The sequence below is a fragment of the Haemaphysalis longicornis genome, unplaced genomic scaffold (assembly GCF_048455015.1).
Source record: "Haemaphysalis longicornis isolate Haplotype H1 unplaced genomic scaffold, Haemaphysalis longicornis Haplotype H1 scaffold_1, whole genome shotgun sequence".
NCBI classification, from domain to species: domain Eukaryota; kingdom Metazoa; phylum Arthropoda; class Arachnida; order Ixodida; family Ixodidae; genus Haemaphysalis; species Haemaphysalis longicornis.
Genome location: NW_027526203.1, coordinates 1192939 through 1213826, shown reverse-complemented (window position 1 = coordinate 1213826; position 20888 = coordinate 1192939). Strand labels below are relative to the sequence as shown.

The 20888-nt window shown below is 49.9% G+C and overlaps 1 protein-coding gene across 1 annotated transcript in view; it reads right to left on the bottom strand.

Annotated features, from left to right (window-relative positions):
• The window catches only part of LOC144174886 (dynein heavy chain, cytoplasmic-like), a 408801-nt gene that overhangs the window by 208845 nt on the left and 179068 nt on the right, over positions 1-20888 (bottom strand). Inside the window, exons 30-33 of the mRNA XM_077703850.1 lie at positions 12716-12816; positions 7285-7441; positions 5655-5892; positions 92-281 (exon numbers count right to left, since the gene is read on the bottom strand). Of these exons, the coding sequence (XP_077559976.1) occupies positions 92-281; positions 5655-5892; positions 7285-7441; positions 12716-12816 (686 nt within the window). The remainder of the gene's footprint in view (positions 1-91; positions 282-5654; positions 5893-7284; positions 7442-12715; positions 12817-20888) is intronic.

Genomic DNA, 20888 nt, shown 5'->3' with positions numbered 1-20888 from the left:
CAACATATTGCGCTGTTTCAGCTGGCAAACGAATTGCTAACTGTGGGGCATGCCAGCAACCTCCACAAAGCTCCCTGGGCCCAATACGCACCTCTTGCTCGGGCAAATGCTCGGCGATGGAGTTTTCCTCGATCGCTCCCTCCTCGCCCTTCTCGCGCAGTTTATCTCGAATGCGTTGGATGCGGTCCCGCTTGATGTTGCCCGCACTCACAAGCACGCTCTTCAGTGCGCGGAGGCCAAAGTCATAGTGGGACTGGTTTGACAGTTGCTCGTTGCACAACCTGCAAGGCAGGAGCAGACGGTGATGCATGAGAACAGCTAAACACCATTGAGAGAGGAGAAATTTCGCAAAATTTCTCAATGAAGTCTCACCGCCAGCCAAGTTATGCCACATCTACTCAAATCCATACGACCACGATCAAACACAAGTGACATCAAGGGAAAAAAATGTAACGCGGGTGAAGGGGGGACGCGGGTCTTAGAATGGTCAAAAATGGCCAAAATATCGATTTTGAGAAAATCCAATTTTTGGAATTATTGTACCTTCAAGCACCTGCCTTCAAAATATCAACGCGAAATTCCATCGGGAAATACTCTAAAATCATGTTTTGAAACGCCTCGAGGGCCACGAAATGCCCAGAATTGGGCAAAAGTTGCTTCAAATTCCCGCGCGCCCCGCGGGCGAAGCAGCCGACCGATCGCCGCCATCTTGGTCTTGTTTTGAAGCTTGTTTCTTTGTGCGCATTTTGCGATATCTCAAAATGGCGTCGCTTGAGTAGAACGACCGGCCTTGCCAGTTTTCCGAAGGCACCTTCTCGGCCGCTGATTGGCTAGAGCGGGCGCGCGCGGTTTGAGTTCGCCATACGACCCCTCCCATTGGTCGGCGCGACTGCTGTCATGGCGGTCGCCATCATGGCGTCTGCTACGCGCGTCTGACGGAGTCCGCTCTTCTGGCGCAGCGCTCGCTTAGAGCAGTTTTTTTTTACAGTTTCTTCTAATTCTTCCATCGCGTACTTTCGTGAATGATGCCAGGAGACGTACGTTTGAAGAAGACGACCCTTCATGCGCACGGGAAGCGAAAGCGTCGTCCGCCTATCCCAAGGTCGCGTGGTGCGACTTCGGGCCGCTCGACTCCGCCGGATGAGAATCGTTCGCCGCCTCGTATTGCCTCGCCTGCCCCATCGCCTGACCAACCACCTCCGGAATCCATACCTGGTCCAAGCACGTCCTGCCGGCTTGACACGAGGTATTACACGGCGGAGGAGATCGCCGCGCGTACGGAACACGCGGACGAGGTCAAGCGCGGAACGGAGACTAAGTCAGCAACGCAGCGGAAATTCGACCTCCTTGAAGTGGATTTGGCGCACTCAGAGGAAGAATCCGGCACAGATTTTGTCTTAGTGGATTTTGCAATGCTGAAGGACCTTTTCGCGCACGTCAGGTGCGGCAAGTGCGGGCTGGCGGCGCCGGATTTGAGGAAGCCTGACCGGCAGTACGGCCTCGCCGTGAAGCTCGAGGTGACGTGCTCGATTTGTGAACACCGTGTGGAACGTTTTTCCTCGCCAAGGACCGAAGGATCTGGCAATATCACTCTTTTTGAAGTGAATATGAGGGCTTTGAAAAGTATTCAAAGCATGGGGAAGGGGGTGACTGCTCTTTGATTTTTGTGCTGGTATGAACTTGTCCCACAGAGGCCTGCACCACAAGACATTCCAAGCGCACTTGAGGAAAGTGGTTCAGGTTTGCGAGGACACTGCAGCAGCCTCTGAAGCTGATAGTGTGCGTGCCATCAAGGACTTGTACACCTTGGTCAGCCGCCAAACAACATAGATGATATGTTTGAAGGCACGTGGATGACAAAGGGACGGTTGTCACACATTGGAGTGGGCTGCATCATTGGAGTGTACACCGGCTTGGTGATTGATCATGTAGTCCTCTCTAACTTTTGCTTAGGTTGCACCATCAGACCCAAAGCTTCAGATGAGGGCTACGAAGATTGGCTGGCAGACCATGAGTGTCAGCGAAACATTGACTGTGGTGCAGGACGCATGGAGGTAGAGGCAGCCCTGATAATGTTCAAGCGCTCGCTCTCCAAGAATGGGCTGCAGTACACAACCGTGATGTCCGATGGAGATAGCCGCACTATGCGTCTATGGCGTCTATGGCGTCTATGGGTTTATCCCCTGAGGCCAAGAAAGTTTGCCTTCCAGCTACATTTATTTTCCCCAAAAGACTCTTTTGAGGGCCAACAACATGATGCATTTGCGGAAAACGCACTGCGCAGTGTCCCACCCCTGTATCCTCTCAAACTTCCAGCATAAAAACCGCGAATGAAATAGCCTCACCAAAGAACAAAAAAGGGGGGCACCTAAAGCAAGTTTCACCCTCACACTTTTGCCGTACACAATATTCTGGGTACCACAGTGCACTGTAATAGATGATGGCACTTCACGAAGGACTGTTGCAGTTTTCACGACGCCAGCAAGACACCACCAGATTTCACAACGCTAACAAAATGCCAACAGATTCGAAGTCGATAAATTTTGCTAAATTCATGTTGGGGTCCGTTACTTGGCCTTTTGTATCTCCAGTTCTAGTTGACATTTTTGGAATCCAAAGACAGATTTGAAAATGGGAAGAACATGTCTTTGTTACTGGGAAATTTTGAAGCTACACTACTGATGGTTCATCTCATAACACTGGCCAAACTTCAAATGCAGTTTTCTCAGTTTCATATTTTTGGTCACTTCCCTCAGCCTTACGCAGCTTTTTGGAAACTTATTTTTGCTTCATAAGGTCAATCTTGGTACCATTTTTTTCAGTACAGCCTGAGGCAGCCGATGACATTCTTAGTTTTTCTGTTTAGGCTACGCATGAATGATGACTTGCAGTTATTTTGATGAGCCAAAATATCCAATACTGCCATTTTTTGTACTTGACATATTTTTTTAGGATGCCGTGACTTTAGAGAAAAACGAAGAATGTCATCGGGTATGGGAACTCTCTGGCTATCCATTCATGTAATTAAAAGCGACAAAATGCAATGCGAAAGTTCATTAAAGCTGCGTAAGAAATTACCTAATTGCGGTTTAGACTTTGTATGATAACTTTTGAACTAACAGCACCAGCTCAAATATAATTGCATATTTGAAATCTACAGAGAAAAGCACATCAGTGTGCAAAATATTAAATGAGTAAAAAATGTACGAGAAAAAAAATGAGAAAAAAAATGCACAGAGGCCAATACTTGCCAATTAAAAAAAAAATGGGTGGAGGGGGTTCTTGATGATGTTAGGTTTTCTTGGCGCAAGGGCATCAAGGCCAAAGAGCGCCAGTACTATGGTGAGGATTATTCAAGTGAGAATATAAAGTACAGAATATATAATAAAAGGTATCTCAAATTTCTGTTAAAAAAAAAAAAAGAATTGGTGTAGAGGGCCAAGTAAAAACATTTGTCACTATGACAGGAATTTTCTATGTGCACCCCTTGCCACCGTCTTCGCGGTAGCAATGAGTGGCCCTACCGGGTTCTAGCGTGCGATGGTGGCTTGGCTCACGGGCGATATGACACATACCTAAAAAAAATCTACGTCTGAGAGGTACTTAAAAACACGGTTAACAGAGAAAAGTGGCTCGTCTGATAAAAACAGCAATGGGTGTTGAGGGATCATGCGTGTGTACAATTCTGGAAAATGCAGCTTTCTTTGCGGTTCAAGTAGTTTGCATTCTACCAGCACGTGAATGACTGATAGCGACCCTCCACACCTCAAGCAGCGCGGCTGTTCTGTTCCTTTCAATAGGTACGCATGTGTAGCATGGGTATGGCCTATGCGCAGTCTACAGAGAGTAACCTCTGTGATCCTGTCCCGTTTCTCACGGATCGATCTACCTAACTTGGGTTTTACCATGTGCAATTTATTTGCTGTTTGCCCATTCCAATCTTCCTGCCATTGGTCGCGCAGCCTCTTACGTACGTACGCTTTAAGATCCTCGTACGGGACGCTTTGAATATCTAGGTCACTCCGAAGAGCTGCAGTTACAGCATTCCTGTCTGCTTGCTCATTTCCGGCTATGCTTTGTTCTCAATAATATATTCTACAGGTGGAGGGGGTTCTTCCCTTGTGGATTTTCTTCCCTAATGACAATTGTTGCCCGTGGTCAAGCCCTTCTTGTCACTTCCTAGTGCCCAAATCAAGCCATACTCTGTGCCATCCGGGACATTAGACACAGAACAGACTATCACAAACAACCGTTTCATGATGGCGGCGTAGGCTTTGCAACACAGACACTTGGCCGCGCACACGCATGGTTGCCGGATGCGAGCCACGCCAAAGAATACAACCTATAGGGAAGTGGCCTTCTGCCGCGTGCAGAGACCACTGAAGGACGACCATCGAGGCAGTGGCACCATCTGTCAGCCCAGCAGGGTACCTTCACCTGGCATGACGGGCGTATCCTTCCCCTGGCATGGCGGATGCCTCCTTCACCTGGCATGACGGGTGTGCCCTTCCGAACTAGTGCACAGAATGGCTGAAGGCTATGGGTAGAGTTGTAGAGCGAGTCGAAAATTGTAACCATGCCGTGCCATCCCAAATATCTCGATCATCTCTCCTTTATTGGCAATGCCCTGCTTTGGTTTGTTAGGAGCAAGTAGTGCGTCGGAGCGCGGAGAGATGGCGCTAGGTGCACGGGGAAGGAGAGAGCGGGACGCAAGGGTGGGAGTGTGGGGGAACACGCGGGGCGACGGAGCGGTGTGGAATAAAGGTGGACGGTCGATCAGGATTTGGTGTGCGTGTGTGTGTGTGTGCATTTGCTCCGAACCCTGACAGGTTTCTTAAAAATTCAACGCCCGCACATTGGATTTAAAAAAACTGAAGAAATAAAATCAACGTACAATTGCTGAAGTTCCATGCCTTTGACAGAAAATGTCTTAGAAATTTGTAAGTGCCTGCGCCGTAATACCACCAAGGCTAATTTTTAAGCAATTCCATTATAACATGATCCCCCAAATTAAGAAAAATTTTGAAAACAAAAGCTCTCATTACACTTGTGTACATACAGTATGTCCATACAATGGTAGTGACTACTGCCACTCTGAAACTATGCCTAGGCTATGAGGCAAGCCACAGTGGAAAGCTAAACTTTCAAACAACCCTGAAAAAGCTAACATTTCCATACTTCACTTTAATCTTAAATACGGCTTCGGCAATCGTGAATCAAACACACGACCTCACATGAAGCAAATGCAAGGCTCCTGCCACTGCGCCACCACATGGATGCCAACAGTTTCCATGATTAACAACTGCTTCGGTTGTCAGTTTTAGTATACAAAACCCCCTACAAACTGAAATGCCAAGGCAATTTGGCCCATCTTTGGGAAGGTGAACAGAGAACCCCCAATGCCATAAAGAACTAACACAGAGACAAGGGCAAAAATCTCATGGGAGCATACAAGCAAAAGGCACAAAATGTTTATGAAGAGTATCGGCACAACACCAGGTCATTTCATTTTTGTCCCTCTATAAACCAGAAAGCCGCAAACCTTCCTCCGACCCATCAAAGCTGCCAACTGGGAACCACATCAGTACGGCCGAGCCGAGTGGAGCACAAAAGCAGAATGCCACTAGGGCCAGAGCGTAACATTGTACACTCACTTGAAGAAGGGCACGATCTTGGAGGCGAGCTTCTCGGCAGTGCGGAAGCCCTGCGAGAAAAGCATGACCTGAGCGATGAGCTGCCGGTCGGGGCTGGTCATGGCCAGCGAGCGGAAGAGCTTCTTCAGGTTGTCCGGCAGGTTGGAGCGGCCAGCATAGCCCGGGTTCATCGTGATGAAGATGGCCATGTCCGGGTTCACCCGCACCTGCTTGCCAATCAGCTCCACGGACAGCAGCTCTGCATTTGGGAATGGACAAGTGGCAACCGTGAGACTGGGGCCGCATTTACAAGTTTATTCAACCCCTGGCCTGCCTAATTCTTGTTTGGTAACCACGGCTAGCACGTGCTTATGCTTTTGCAAGAATTAATTCGAGAGTAAAGTAACGCACAAAGCAAAAAAAAAAAAAGCAGAGATTATCCATTTTATTTGCATGCCAGCAAGGTCACACTAATTTGCATAAAAGATGCCATAGTCGGTGGGCTTGGTGTGCTTCACCAGAAGCTGGCACAATCTTTTTCAAGAGCATCTATAGATGCTTCACCTAGCTGAGCGAAAGGTCCTTTGCGGAAACGAAGTCCCTGAGGGACTGTACTGTGCGTTGGGCCTCCTGCGAAAACCCCACCTGAGTAGGCTGCTCAATGGCGTCAGAGTAAATCTGTCACCCCTGTCCGCAGCCCTTACCCACGCAACAATTGCATCTTCACAGAGGCACTCGGACGTTTCCAAAGCATCGGCGCTGACGTACCTTCAGTGAAAAAACGGAGGCAGTTGAAGAGGCATCTAGACAAATTGAAAGCGGTGCGCACTTGACACAACCAGAGAACATAGGCGAACGCACTAACGAGCGGTGTCGGCGGCATAAATCTGAGTGGGTGCAAGGATGGTGCTAAAGTGGCAGCGCCGGGAAGGAGGTTCAGAAGGAAAACAGCTGTTTTCCTCCTCTCGCTTCCTCGCAAGCGGCGCGGTGAACTCATTTTCTGAGGGGTACATCATGGCCCCGCGGCGCATGGCGTCGGCGCAAAGAGCCAGCGGAAGCCCGCACTTTAAGTGCGCACTATAACCAAATTCAATCGTTATATCGGATATCGCCGCACTGGCACATGTTGATAAGCCACAGAACGCATATGAAAGAGGACGATGCCATAGTTGTTCATCGTTATATCCCATATATTGTTACACACGGTATTGTCATAAGTGGACTCGACTGTATTTCTATTTACATGTTACAGCTGGTCATTGGTGTTATTCCAGCCAGAAAACATGCCAGTTGGTAAAGGTTTTCATTCCATAAGCCAGCTGCGAAGAATTCCACTCTGGGATTTCACTCTGCAATAAAACCCTCTGCAACAGCAGCAACCACAAGAATGCAGTAGGCCCAATTTAGCCTGGGCACACTGTCCACATTCTGCATTTTTTTTACCTGGTCCAGCAAATACCACCCTCAAGCAGCGCCACACACAGGGTTCACTGCAGGGGGATGAGTGGCAAAATAAAGTGCACTCCCTAGTTCTGTTTAATTTCCTGTCTGACCCAAAACGGGGCCAGCCAGCTGTTGCCCTCCTCGCAAGGAGGGAACACCTGGGGGGAGAAAAACTAAAAGAGAAGCCAAGCGCACAAGCAGCCCTCACCTTTGGCCCCCGCCCCCTCGCGACTGCGCAGGGTCTCCTGGATCATCTGGATCTGCTGCGAGACTGCGGAGAGCATGCGCTCCTCCAGGCGGTTGAACTCGTCAAAGCAGCCCCAGGCACCCACTTGGCACAGGCCCACGAAGATGCGGCCCATGGCCTGCCGAGGGGGGAAGAGGGCACCGTGTTAGCAGGGGCTGTGCAACCAAGCCGCGCCACAACTACTGCGGCACAATGGACCTTTTACCAGTACCGGTCCCTCTAGCGGCCACCACGGCGAACTAAAAATGGCAGTAAGGCACGCCCCCAACAATGTTAAGCTTTCAGAGAACTCGTGCACAAAATATCCTGGCCCTGCAGTCCCTCCCGCACTCACCTGTCACCCCTACCTTTCACATGAATGTCATAAAAGCAGGCGCACGTTCTCGTGACTAATATGCAGTGTTCAAAATGCCCCCCCCCCCCCCCCCCCCCCCACCCCACCCTTTTTTTTTTTTCATTTTCCTTACCCCCTCACTGGCAGCCATGTGCTGGCAGTGTGGTCAGCCTCAAACGTCTTTGCCCCTTTTCTTAGAAAGCCATTATTGTGTGCACGTACGAACCCACCACGAGGTGTCGAAAGAGAGAAAAAAAGAAAACCTGCAGCCGCTCCCTAGGCAGAGAACCGAGGGGCGCCCTTTTGTTTATTTTGCCCGAGGCGCCTGCCAAGAATGGCGGACCGACAGCCTGCGCATGCGCAGATCGCTACTGGAAAAAGGTCCATTGAGAATGTCCACCAAAATCTCTTTACCATAGGCCTGAAATACGGCCACCGTGGCCGGAAATCAAAACCACAAATTGTGCTCAGCAGCAGAAATGTCGGCCACCGAGCCCCCATGGTGGGTCCATTAGGCTGCCAATGCAAGCCTCTAAGGTAGGGGCAAGGTCTGAAAGTTCGTTGAGCCATGCGGCGCATCAGATGCTCGATTGCAAGCCAAGCACACGGGGGGGTTCAGCCCTTGCCACAAGCACCTACCTATCACACCTTCCCCCCAAACAAACCCTGAAAAAAAAAGAGCCCTGTAGCAAGAGGCAGGACCTTCACCGCGCAATGGTGGGCAGCAGTAACAGCAGTAAACTTGGCAACCGGAAAAACCGGTTTTGCCTTCCAGGCCCAAACTTCAAATGATTGTAACTTCTGCTACGGACCAGATAGAACGATAATGTTAGCCTTATTGCACTGCTTGAGTTGCGCACAGTTCACTGATACCCTGTTTAGCTGCATCCCTCAGGCAGTTTTTTCACAGAGCCTGTCAAAAGATTGAATATAAAAATGCAAATAAATTTAAATATAAACATTACACAAAAACAAATTTTATATCTACAATCAAAGTGAGAAACTACATATGCCCCCCCCCCCCCCCCCTTCCCCCCCCAATTTTTATCATAACTGTAAAAATAAAGTTTTTGATCAAAGACCCATGTACCCCCTTAAGGGGGGACACTGGTCTTAAAACAGCCTCTTTTAATTTTCTAGTGAACTTTGTGAAACTTGTCAGTCTTGCTGCTTTTCTCCCACTGATTTCAGATATGCCACTATTTTCTCAGTAGGTCAATTAGTTCCCAAGATAATTAGCACTAATTAGCCATTTTTAGTCAAGCAATAGACAAAACAGTGTTGGTCATAAAACTGTAATCTTTATATTTTCCAATACTATGAACCCTGGTGAGTGCAATAATCGAAGCAGTTTTTTGATGCATCGCTTGGAACTAATTTTACAGCTCGTTAAACTTTGGTAGCACCAGTGGCAAGGAGCCATTTTGAGTGCCCATTTCAAACACCAAAGTTTAACAAGCTGTAAAATTAGTTCCAAGCGATGCATCAAAAAACTGCTTCGATTATTGCACTCACCAGGGTTCATAGTATTGGAAAATATAAAGATTACAGTTTTATGACCAACACTGTTTTGTCTATTGCTTGACTAAAAATGGCTAATTAGTGCTAATTATCTTGGGAACTAATTGACCTATTGAGAAAATAATGGCATATCTGAAATCAGTGGGAGAAAAGCAGCAAGACTGACAAGTTTCACCAAGGTTGCTTGAAAATTAAAAGAAATTGTTTTAAGACCAGTGTCCCCCCTTAAGGGCAGACGCAGGTCTTACAATCCCGAAATTTGGCCAAAAAATTGATTTTGCAAATCGCCATTTTCGGAAAGTAGGGCTATTTTTCTCCAGGTTAGCCAACTATCCAGACCAAGGAGTACGTAGTTGGGCCATAATATCAATTTATAGAACCGACGACCGCTAAAATCGGCCAGATTCAACGCGAAATATTTTTTCGACGACTCTCCGCTATGCCTATGGCGTCCATCTTGGTCTCATTCGGAATGTCGTCTTTTAGTTTTCAATTCCCCACCAGAACCGTTTCGATTCGTCCATTGGTTGCGAGTAAAACCAGGGTAGAAAAGAGATGGAATGCGCTACCCCATTGGCTACTGACTGCATGTGACTGTAGGGCACAATCTCTTTGGCTGGGTGCCGTGGGTCGTCTGCTCGACACACTCATCACTAGAGACTGGAAGTTTAGGCACTAAAAAAAAAAAACGGGTTTTAGGCGCCTATTGTAGGCGCTCAAAATCGTAATTTAGGCATATATAGGCGCTAAGTACTACCTTATAGGCATATATAGGCTCGAATAATATTTACTCAGGCGGCGTATTTCAGTGCAATTTTCCGGCTTTGAGTAAGCACAGGATACAAACATCGGGATTTCTAAAATGCAATTTTATTTTCTTCATGAAACACTCTGGAGACTGGGACTGGAAAGGACTTCATTGAAACAATTCCTGCAGTAGGCAGGAGCCGGGTTATGGCTCCGCCTCGACGTTGCCTGGTGTTGCGCCTTCTGCGACCCTACTCGTCACAAGCCCGTTTTACGGAGCCCGTGCCTTTCGAGCGCGGCGAAGACCTGCTAGATGGCCCATGACTGGTCGGTTTTGCTTGTAGATTCGATGGCTCTCTGTAGTTCCTCCGGATACTCTTCGAAGTGCGTGCCGTCTGGGTTGGCGGCACAGTCCCACATGATGTGCCACTGGTTGGCCGGTCCTTTCTTACACACACTGCACTGGTCACTCGGGTACTCGTCCGGGTACATTCAGTGTAAGGAGGCCGGTGACGCTGACGCCGTTTGGAGTCTTCTTAGATGTATCGCCTCCTCTCGGCCCAGTTCCCGGTGGGGCGGCGGGTATGCTCATCTGGCCAGACGTAGGGTCTTCAGTGTTTCGCCGTAGCCCCTGGCTCTGTCTTTGGTTTCCGTCCACCACTCCCATCCGGGACGAGTGCCGACGTTGGGAGCGCGCCGTGTCATAGCGCGCGCTTCCCTGTGGGCCGTCTCGTTGTGTTTCGGCGCGTCAAGGGTCACGCTTTCAAGATATCTAGGGTGACGCAACACTGTGCGAAAGGCTGTGGAAGCAGTGGCAGACAAGCACCATCTCCAGGTTTTCGGGCTTGAAGTTGTGCCTTTTGTCAGTCAATATCTGCTTGAATGCAGAAAAAGAACGCTCCACATCCACTGAAGTTAGCGGAGCGTACTGTAGTACTGTACTTCGGCACGTTGGATGTTTTGATCACATCTGGAATCGTGGTATGTACGCCGCTCAAAACCTCAGGCAGTTCCTTCAGCGTAGAAAATTCGGGAGTTCTGTCAAAGACAAACTTAAGCTGCTCTATAGCTCTGTCAGCAACAAGTCCCCTGGGAGCACTAGTGAACCTTTCCTGGGCGTCCGAAATCAGCTGAATATTTTGAGTCAGCGTGGTGCCCGAACTTTCAAGTTTCTGTATTGTTGTTGCCAAGAACGTGAAATGGGCACACAAATAGGCCAAGTCACATGGAAGTGTACCATCATGTAGAACCGTCTGGGCCCTTCTCACTGCGACACTCTAGTGCAAAGCTGCTAACACCTTGATGATGATTTCAGGTTTAATGGCGCAAGGCCGACAAAGGCAAAGAGCGCCATGACGATCGTGAATGAGATGAGAAAGATTTGTAATAAAGGCACTAGATTAAAAATTTTCTAAGAGAAATGGTGTATAGGGCCATGTTAAAACATAATGAGTACACTAAAAGAAAGGGTGCCTATATAGGGTCACAATAAAACACAGTGAGTGCAGGCACCTAAGGTGTAAAGCCTCAGGTCCCGCCATTGTTTTGCAACACGTCATGAGGACAGGTGAGGTTATGGGCAGTAAGATTTGTGTTTGAAGAAATCTACGTCTGCAAGGTAGCTAAAAACTTTTTTGTAAGAGAACGTGGGATGGTCTGCAAGAAATAATGAAGGGTGCAAGGGAATATTATGTGCGTAAACTTTATTAAAGTGACGTTTCCTTTCAATGTTGCACATCTTGCATTCAATAAGCACATGGACAGATAGCTGCCCTTCACATCGATGACACCGTGGCTTGTTTGTGTCAGTCAACAGGTATGAATGTGTGATGACCACGCCCCTTTTCCACACCCAGGTGATTCAAAAGCGTGTCAAAAATCACGTTTCAGTTGCAAAAATGAAAACAAAACTTATTTTGAAAGGCCATGTTCTGATCTAACTCCGAACAGCTTTACTTGTTTGAGAAACGCCTGGAACACTATGAAAAGGCGCTCCCAAAAGTATTGATCAAATTGATCGATTTTGATAGGCACGGTAGCGAAAGAGTTAAGCCAACCAAAATTGGAACGAGGCTACCACGAACCAATGAAATAGACCCAAGACAAGTAATGCACAGCGAAGCAAAACAAAATAAAAAGGAGTAACAAATACCCCAATTTTTAACATATAGATGCCCAGAAAAACTAGCTTGTTTTATTACCGTATTTAGTCGCATAATGGTTGCACTTGCGTAATGATTGCACCCCTGAAGTTTGTCGGCGAAATTCGATTTTTTTTATTTCCCACGCAATGATCGCACCCCGAGCTTGCTGGAGCGATAGGTCGTACATGTGCCAAGTCTAGCCAAGTCCCGTCACGTCTGTTTTCTTCTCTGCGCTCGTTCTGTCACTTTTTTTCTGTCCCATCTGAGTGCACAGTTTGAGGTTTCAAAATGAGATGTCGTGATTGAATGAGAAATAATTTATAAAAATGTCTGTGTGCTGTCCATGAGATATGTGCATTTATTACAAAGGTAAGCCATTTTTACCCTTCATTTTTAGTTATGTTCATGACACCTATCGTAAAATTATTGACCTGCAACTTGTTGCGTTTCCTGTGGTCAAATATTTTTCGTGAAAAATTTACCCCACGTAATGATCGCACCCCTAAACTTGCATCAATTTTTTTGAAAAAAAAAACGTGCGATCATTACACGAATAAATACGGTAATGACCCTTCCGTTCCTTTTAACTGTAGTTTCACATTTCACAATATTATAGCCAGAACAAAGGGTGAGAAGCGCTCCTCACCTGGAAGTCAAAGGTCTCGTCACAGTTGAAGACAAGGACAAAGCGGCCCAGCTGATGTCCAAGGGCCTTCACAGATTCCGTCTTGCCAGTGCCGGCAGGCCCTGCAAGGAGGCGACAATGTTAGTGCCTCAAGAAGAAAAATGAGGCAGGAGTGAATGCTCGCTAATGTTTAAATATTCAATCTGATGTTTGCTTGGATACAAGTTTTAATAGTTGAAAATTTTGGCCCTAATGAACACTGTCCAATATTTTTACTTTGCATGAATGGCATTACAAATTATTTCAAAGAAAAGAATTTATTTGCTTGCATAAGAGAGACACTTTCTTTTCTTACAATTTGCACAGCTTCAGACAGGTTGTGGTCCACACACAAGCGAATGGTGTGCAGGCAATAGGGGCTCATCAGCCTTCGAAGAAACCTCATTTTGTTGCAATCTTACTGCCAACACAAAGCATTAATATAAAGGAGGCAACGTTACAAGACTATATTTACCCTCAGGCCCTTGTTGCTTTTGCTCCAAACTCCACACCATTCAAAGATTGCCCACAAGCCAACTCCTAGACAAACGGCTAAAAAATATAATATACCTAAAGGCAGTTCTATCTGAGCAGGCTTGTTATCTGAAAGAGCTTCAATGACTTCTGTTTGGTGCAAATGTCGCATGCCAGGTAACACACATTCAATCAGAGGATACTAGGGGTGTGAGAATGATCAAAATTTCAAATACAAATTTTTTTTAATATCTTTCTTATTCGAAGTGTTTTTGATTCGAGAAATCCATACTTGAAAGCTCCCAAATGTTCGGCAGTGACCAAATATCCTAGAAAAGCGGAAAATATTAGCGCAAGTAACAATTATATGCGTGCCACGCGTTTTCATAAGGGCCATAATTTTCCCGTAATTACCTATGTGCTCGCAAGTCATGAAGCGTGCACAGAAGTTTGCACTGTCGCCCACACTACGCTAGCACGGGCGCGCGACCCCACGGCAGGGGCATGACCTCGCAGGCTGCTGCACTGCCCAGCCCTCACGTCACTAGACCCACTTCAATCGAAGCTTGCGTTATTGTAATTTAAAAGGGCAGTAAATACTATTGTTACTTCATGTATGTATCTTAATTATTACACACATATCCAATATTTGAAGGCAGTTTTCCTTATTCGCATTCAATTCGTATTAGAAAATTTCAATATTCGTACATCCCTAGAGGTACACAGCAAGCATGGGTCTTGCCACCTAATTTTTATTTTTTTAGTTGTACACACTGCCAATCTAAAGAGGATTGTCGCAGCGGGCAAAACAGTCGTTTTACACAAAAACAAATTTTATATCTACAATCGGAATAAAAAAAAACGAATGGCCCCCAATTTTCATCATGTTACGGTTTCTTCACACACAACCGCTCACTTCCTCAACCCTTCCACGACTCCCTTGAGTGCAGAGTTCCCCCGTGCGCACACACCGCACCGCGCCCAGAGGGCGCCACCTACTCCCTCATGGATGGATGTCCTCACAGCCTTGTGATCATTGCAGTACGCTCAGAGACACTGATTTATTGTGCCGTTGTGCCGCTCTACCATTTGCCCAGCTGGCCTGTACGGGACAGTGTGGCGTTCTGAAATGCCCCACTGCCTAAGCAAGCTCTTCCACAGTCTGCTGACGAAAGGCTTCCCATTGTCACTGGAAATAGCTGTGGGTACTCCATGCCTGCAAAAGACCTCATGCATTCTGCTGGCTATCTGCTGAGTCGCTGCTCTCAGTGGGAACAGCTCAACGAACTTCGTAAACTTGTCAATGATGACGAGCAGGTACTTGTTCCTGCGTGGACTAGTAGGCAGTGAACAAATCAGATCCACACTTAGCTCTTCCATTGGTGCTGCTGGCCACTGGCTGGCCATAAATCCCTGTGGCTTCTGGCGGATTGCCTTTGTCCTCTGGCAGACCTGACAAGAGCGGACGTACTTGGACACATTGTTGTGAAATGGTTTATTGTTCAGTTTGCGATTTAGAGCTTGCATTTCACAGTCCAAAAACCCAGTTTGCGCATCACAGTTCCCGCAGCACCGCACTTCCAACAACCCAGTCCCGTCGACTCCGCACTCACAGCACCCGTCCGCACCACTATCTCCCTTCCGCCATTTCCCCTTGATGTCGATGCCGCTCCGATCTCTGGTGGGCTCCCTCCGCTTGATCGCGATGCCGCTGCCAATCTGCCGATGGGCTCCCTGCCCCCTCACAACATCACCACGCATGCCCAGCCGCACATACTTGTCAGAGATACGTCGCAGTGTTTCGAAGCACCCAGCGTGGGCACTTGTTGGATGGTCATGGCCCATTTGCAAGACAAAGGGGCAAAGGTGAGCAGGCAACCAGGCAACTGTACGGTCGCCACGGCTCTGCACTAAAAGTCCTGATGACTCAATGCAGGATGTGGATGCCAAATCCCCCACACGGCGGCTTTCAGCATTATCTTCCTGCAGGCATTCACCTTGGGCAGTCCTTGCTATGTCCCACAAAAGGGGGTCCTTTGGCTGTTCCTGTGCCAGTTTCTCCCCACTATTCACGACAGTCAAGTCTTCAATGGCGGTCACCAGGCAGTCGTCAGCAAACTTGACTAAGCCTTCATCCGAGTGCAACTGAAGTGGGAACAAGGTCTCAGGCAAGCCCTCAGCAACATCATTAGGGCTCGCTTCAACTGGTGCCCAGCTTAAAGCATCGGCTGGTATGTTAGCCTTCCCACGGCGGTGTTTGATTTTGCACTGGAACCCTTGAAGGCGCAGCACCCAGTGTCGCACCCAGGGAGATGCCCGCTCAGTGGAAAAGATCCAGGCCAGTGATGAGTGGTCACAGTGGATTTCGAATGCTGTGAATTCTAAGTAGGGCTGAAATTTGTCCACAGCCCGTACAACTGCCAAACATTCCCACTCTTGCACTGTGTAATTAAACTCGGCATCTGACAACCCTCTGCTGATAAATGAAACTGGCCAGAAAATGTCATCTTGCTGCTGCAGTAGCACTGCTGCTATGCCAGCACTGCTGGCATCTGTCCCAACAACAACTGGGGCATTCAGGTCGGGCAAACAGAGGACTGCACCTGTTGCCAACGCTGCTCGGAGGGCTGTGAATGAATGCTGTTCACTGCTGGCCCCCTGCCACTTCTGTTCCCTTTTTAGCAAGTTGGTCAATGGTTTGGCGAAGACCGAGAATTGTGGAATAAATTTCCTGTAGTAGCCAGTGAGGCCCAGGAATGCCTGCAGCTGCTTGACGTTAGAAGGTTGTGGGTAGTCAGCGACTGCGCGTACCTTTTCCGGGTCCGGTCAGCACTCGCCAGGGGAGATGACGTGCCCGAAGAACGTGAGGGACTGTCTGCTGAGTTGTACCTTGTCGGGGTTGATTGTGAGCCCTGCCTGCTTGATACGCTCCAGCACCTCACAGACATGCACCAAATGGTCCTCCAGCTTTGGAGAGTACACCAGCACATCGTCGAGGAAGGCCATGGCGCACTGGTGGTTGATGCCGTCGAGCACTCTGTCCATCAGGGCCTCGAATGTGGCAGGCCCTCCTGCCACACCAAACGGCATCTTTGTGAACTCGACGGTACCCCTATGGCATATGAACGCAGTCTTCTCGAGGTCTTGTTCCCTTAGTGGGATCTGGAAGAACCCTTGGGAGAGGACGAAGCTTGAGAGCCATCTGGCGTTACCCAGCTGAGACAACAACCAATCGCTGCGTGGCATCGGGTGCACTGGGACCTTGGTTCGGGAGTTCAGGGATCAGTAATCTATGGCCACGCGATAACCCCCCCCCCCCCCCCCCCCCCCCCCCCGACTTCTGGCCCACCAGGACCGGTGCACTTGCCCAGCGGCTGTTGCTGCGTTTGATCAGGCCTGCACCCAGCATTTCATCCAAGGAGGAGTCCATGATGCCTTTTTTCTTAGGGTTGATTGGGCGCAGCTTTCCGCGCACAGGGGCCCTGTCACCTGTGTCAATGGAGTGCTCGACCAGGCTGGTGCAACCTGGAGACTTGGTAAGTAGTGCCCCATACTCCTCTAGCAAAGCCTCAAATCTGCCTTGGCCATCCGACTGCTGTTCCGAGTGCACCGCCATGCTGAAGTCATCACAGTGTCCGAAGGGTGCTCGAACAGCCATTCGAGGCAGTAGGCGCCCTCCAATGGTTCAGGAGCGACCCTTTTGTCAGCCTTCGCAAATGGTACTACCAGCTGTGGCTCCATGCCCACGGTCCACCCTCCGAGGCCAATGTGCAAGGATATACCCGTGGCCGTCAAGAAGTCCAGCGCAACATCCTAGCACAAATCAGGCAGGCACAAATCAGGCAGGCACAAAAATCTCTGTACACGACAGCCGCCGTCCCACTTCATTTGGCATCTGATGGAAGTGGTGCTTTAGGACCAACCTGATGCCAGGCGGAGTGTCCGCATTTCCCGCTTCCTTTCGACTCCAGCTAAGCACGCTGCGCTGATAGCCGGAAGTCCAAGAAGGCTCACATTGGATCCTGTGTTGAGCAGCGCGCGGAACGTCCCGTTCCCGATTCGCACCTCCAGGATTGGCTCCCTCCTTCCGGACTGTGGGAATCGTAGAGAACCGCGACCCGCGATCCCGAGCCGGCGCGCGCTTCAGGAGAGACGCTTGTGCGCTGAAACCGGTCCGGCGCTGCGCTGGTTCGACGGCGTCCCACGAGAGATGGCACCACCGATCTGTGCGGGCATAGGCGGGATAGGCGCACGGGGGCGGCTGGCGGAGCGTGCGCGCACGGGAGTCGGGAGAGTCTCGGCGGAGACCCGGTCGGGGCGAGATCGGCGAAACGCGGCGGTGATGGATACATGCATCTCAGGTGGGAGCTTTGTTTGTCGCGCGCCGTGAGTGCCTGCCTCCCGTCCGCGGTGACGACCTGGACGGCGTGATTCATGAACGCCGTCGAGCCTTGTGCTCGCATGCTTTGGGATTCCCCAAATAAACGGCTGTGCTTCGGCACTACTGTCTACTGTGTTCTCGTATCGGCGAACCTCGCTGGGCTGCCGTAGGCATGGGAGCCCGCGTGGTTGACACGCCGGGAGCTAGCGTGGTGGCTTACGCCAGGACTGGCTAAGTCGTCCCGAAGAACCCCTCATATATCCCACAAGCCGTAGATGCAACTTGCATTGCAGCGCCGTGGGCACTCACTGGGCCAGTGCCTACTGGCGCCAGTTTCCCGGGCACTGTGCCTAGTAAAGCCCTGGCTGGCGGCACAGGAAGCAAACGCCACGGTCCTGTCGGCGTCCCGTCGCACAGTTGCGTGCGATGTGGCTGACGCCACCGCATCGCCGGCAAACAATTTGCTGTCATCCCGCTGATGGTTGTTGTGGCAGTGTGCCGCTGGGCGGAACGGCTGGCCACCTATCGCGGTGGTACGAAGGCTGCACAGCAGCGGGATGGAGCGGCCACGCACACGCGGGCGCCCCTGCTCCCCGAAGGAGACGGCGTGCTGGCCCATTGTAGCAACGTTGGAGACGCCAGGGGCTGTATAGGCCAGGTCAAACGCGACCTGGTTGGTTTTGGGCGGTGGGGGCCGATACTGCTGCCGGCGCCGCGCACGTTCCATCAGGCCGTCGGCCGTGGCCGCCAGCGCCTTCAAGTCCAGGAAGGTCGATCCAGCTGCCAAATCTTGTAGGTTGGGGTGCATTTGGCGCAGCACTCAGTCGACCTTCTCCGACTCGGGCACGTTTTCGCCGATCCTATCATAACAGGCGGCAACGACGTAGATAAACTCCCGCAGGTTTTCTTGCAGGTGCTGCGTCTGTTCGTCCAGCTCCTGCTTCAGCCGAAGCTTCTCGTCGACGGACACGAACTCTTTCTTGAAAGCTTCGGCGAAGCCGTCCCAGCTTTCAAAGGGTCCCGCGAAGCGGTACCAAAGCTTCGCGCTTCCCTCCAAGGCCGTCGCTATCACCCGCCAGATGCGGTCTCCCGTCGGTATGTCCACAGCCATGCAGAAGTTTTCGAACTTGTCCAGGAACTCCTGCGGTGACTGCAGATCATGGAATCCTTCGAACTTGGGCATCGCTGCAGGTGCTGTCACTGTCGCTGGCTGCACTTCGGCGATACCAGCGCAAACAAAGGGTGCCGCCATGTCGAAGCGGGCGGCACAGCGGCGGCCATTATCACGTTGCACACTTGCGCGGCGACACACTCCCTTTCCAAAGGGGACCCGTTAGTCTGTTGCAGAAGGAACTGCACAAAGTGGTCCGGAATAGCTTCAGGCTCCATCCCAGACGAGCTCCCACTTGTTAGGGTTTCTTCACACTCTACACAACCGCTCACTTCCTCGACCACTCCACGACTCCCTCGAGTCCCGAGTTCCCCCGCGCGTACACACCGCACCACGCCCAGAGGGCGCCACCTACTCCCCCATCCCTCATGGATGGATGTCCTCACAATCATCATAACTGCAAAAATAAACTTTTTTGGTTTAAGACCAGCGTGCCCCCTTAAAGGGGGACACGGGTCTTACAATGGTCAGAAATGGCCAAAATGTCGATTTTGAGAAAATCCAATTTTTGGAATAATTACCTTCAAGCACCTGCCTTCAAAATATCAACGCTAAATTCCTTTGGGAAATACTCTAAAATAATGTTTTGAAACGCCTCGGGGGCCACAAAATGCTCCGAATTGGGCAAAAGTTGTTTCAAATTCCCGCGCACGCTGCGAGTGAAGCAGCAGACCGATCGCCGCCACCTTGGCCTTGTTTTGAAGCTTGTTTCTTTGTGCGCATTTTGCTTTAGTAAAACGACCGCCCTTGCCAGTTTTCCGAAGGCGCCTTCTAAACTGCCGATTGGCTGGAGAGCACGTGCGCACGCGGTTTGAGTTCATTGTCTGATGCCTCCCACTGATCGGCGCGACTGCTACGTCAGATTTTTCTTTTTCCCCCGCCATCATGGAGTCTGCTATGCGCGTCTGACAGAGTCCGCTCTTCTGGTTCAGCGCTCGCTTAGAGCAGTTTTGCTAGACATTTTCACGGTTTCTTTCACCGCACACTTTCGTGACTGATGCCAGGAGATGCACGTTTAGAGAGGACGACCCTCATGCGTACAGGAAGCGAAAGCGTTGTTCGCCCGCGTGGTGCGACTTCGGGCCGCTTGACTCAGCCAGGTGAAAATTGTTCGCTGCCTCGTATTGCGTCGCCTGTCCCATCGCCTGACCAACTACCTCGGGAATCCAGACCTGGTTCAAGCACGTCTTGTCGACTCGACAAGGTATTACACGGCGGAGGAGATCGCCGCGGAAATTCGACCTTCTTGAAGTGGATCTGGAGCACTCGGAGGTAGAATCCGGCACAGATTTTGTCTAAGTAGATATGGCAATTCTGAAAGACCTTTTTGCGCTCCTCGAGTGCGGCAAATGCGGGCTGGCGGCACCGGATTTGAGACGGCTGACGGGCAGTATGGACTCGCTGTGAGGCTCAAGGTGACGCTCGGTTTACGAACATTGTGTGGAGCGTTTTTCGTCACCAAGGACCGAAGGATCTGGCAACATCACTCCTTTCGAGGTGAACATCAGTGAACAGCAATGAACAACAACATCACTCCTTTCGGCTTTGAAAAGTATTCAAAGCATCGGAAAGGGAGTGTCTGCTCTGTTGGATTTTTGTGCTGGGATGAACTTATCCCACAGAGGCCTACACCAAAAGACGTTCCAAGCGGACTTGAGAAAAGTGGTCCAGGTTTGCGAGGACACTGCAGCAGCCTCTGAAGCAGATAGTGTGTGTGTCGTCAAGGGCTTGTACAGGGACCTTGCTCAGCCGTCAAACATTGATGTTTGATGGCATGTGGATGACCAGGGGACGGTCGTCACACATTGCAGTGGTACAGCAAGCCTTTTGCAACTTGTGAAAGCCCCCCCTCCCACTTAAAACTTCAGTGTTGCGAAATCAAAGCTCAGTGTTTTGTCGCAGGATCACCTGAACGTTTTCTGTTATAGGCCAACAAAGCTTGCCTTCTGGCTACTTTTTTTTCCCCCCAAAAGGCTCTTTTCAGGGCCAACGACGTGATGCATTTGTAGAGAACGCACTGCGCAGTGCCCACCCCTGTATCCTCTCAAACTTCCTGCGCAAAAAACATGACTAAAATAGCCTCACCAAAGAACAAAAAAAAAGGGGGGGGCATCTGAAGCAAGTTTCAC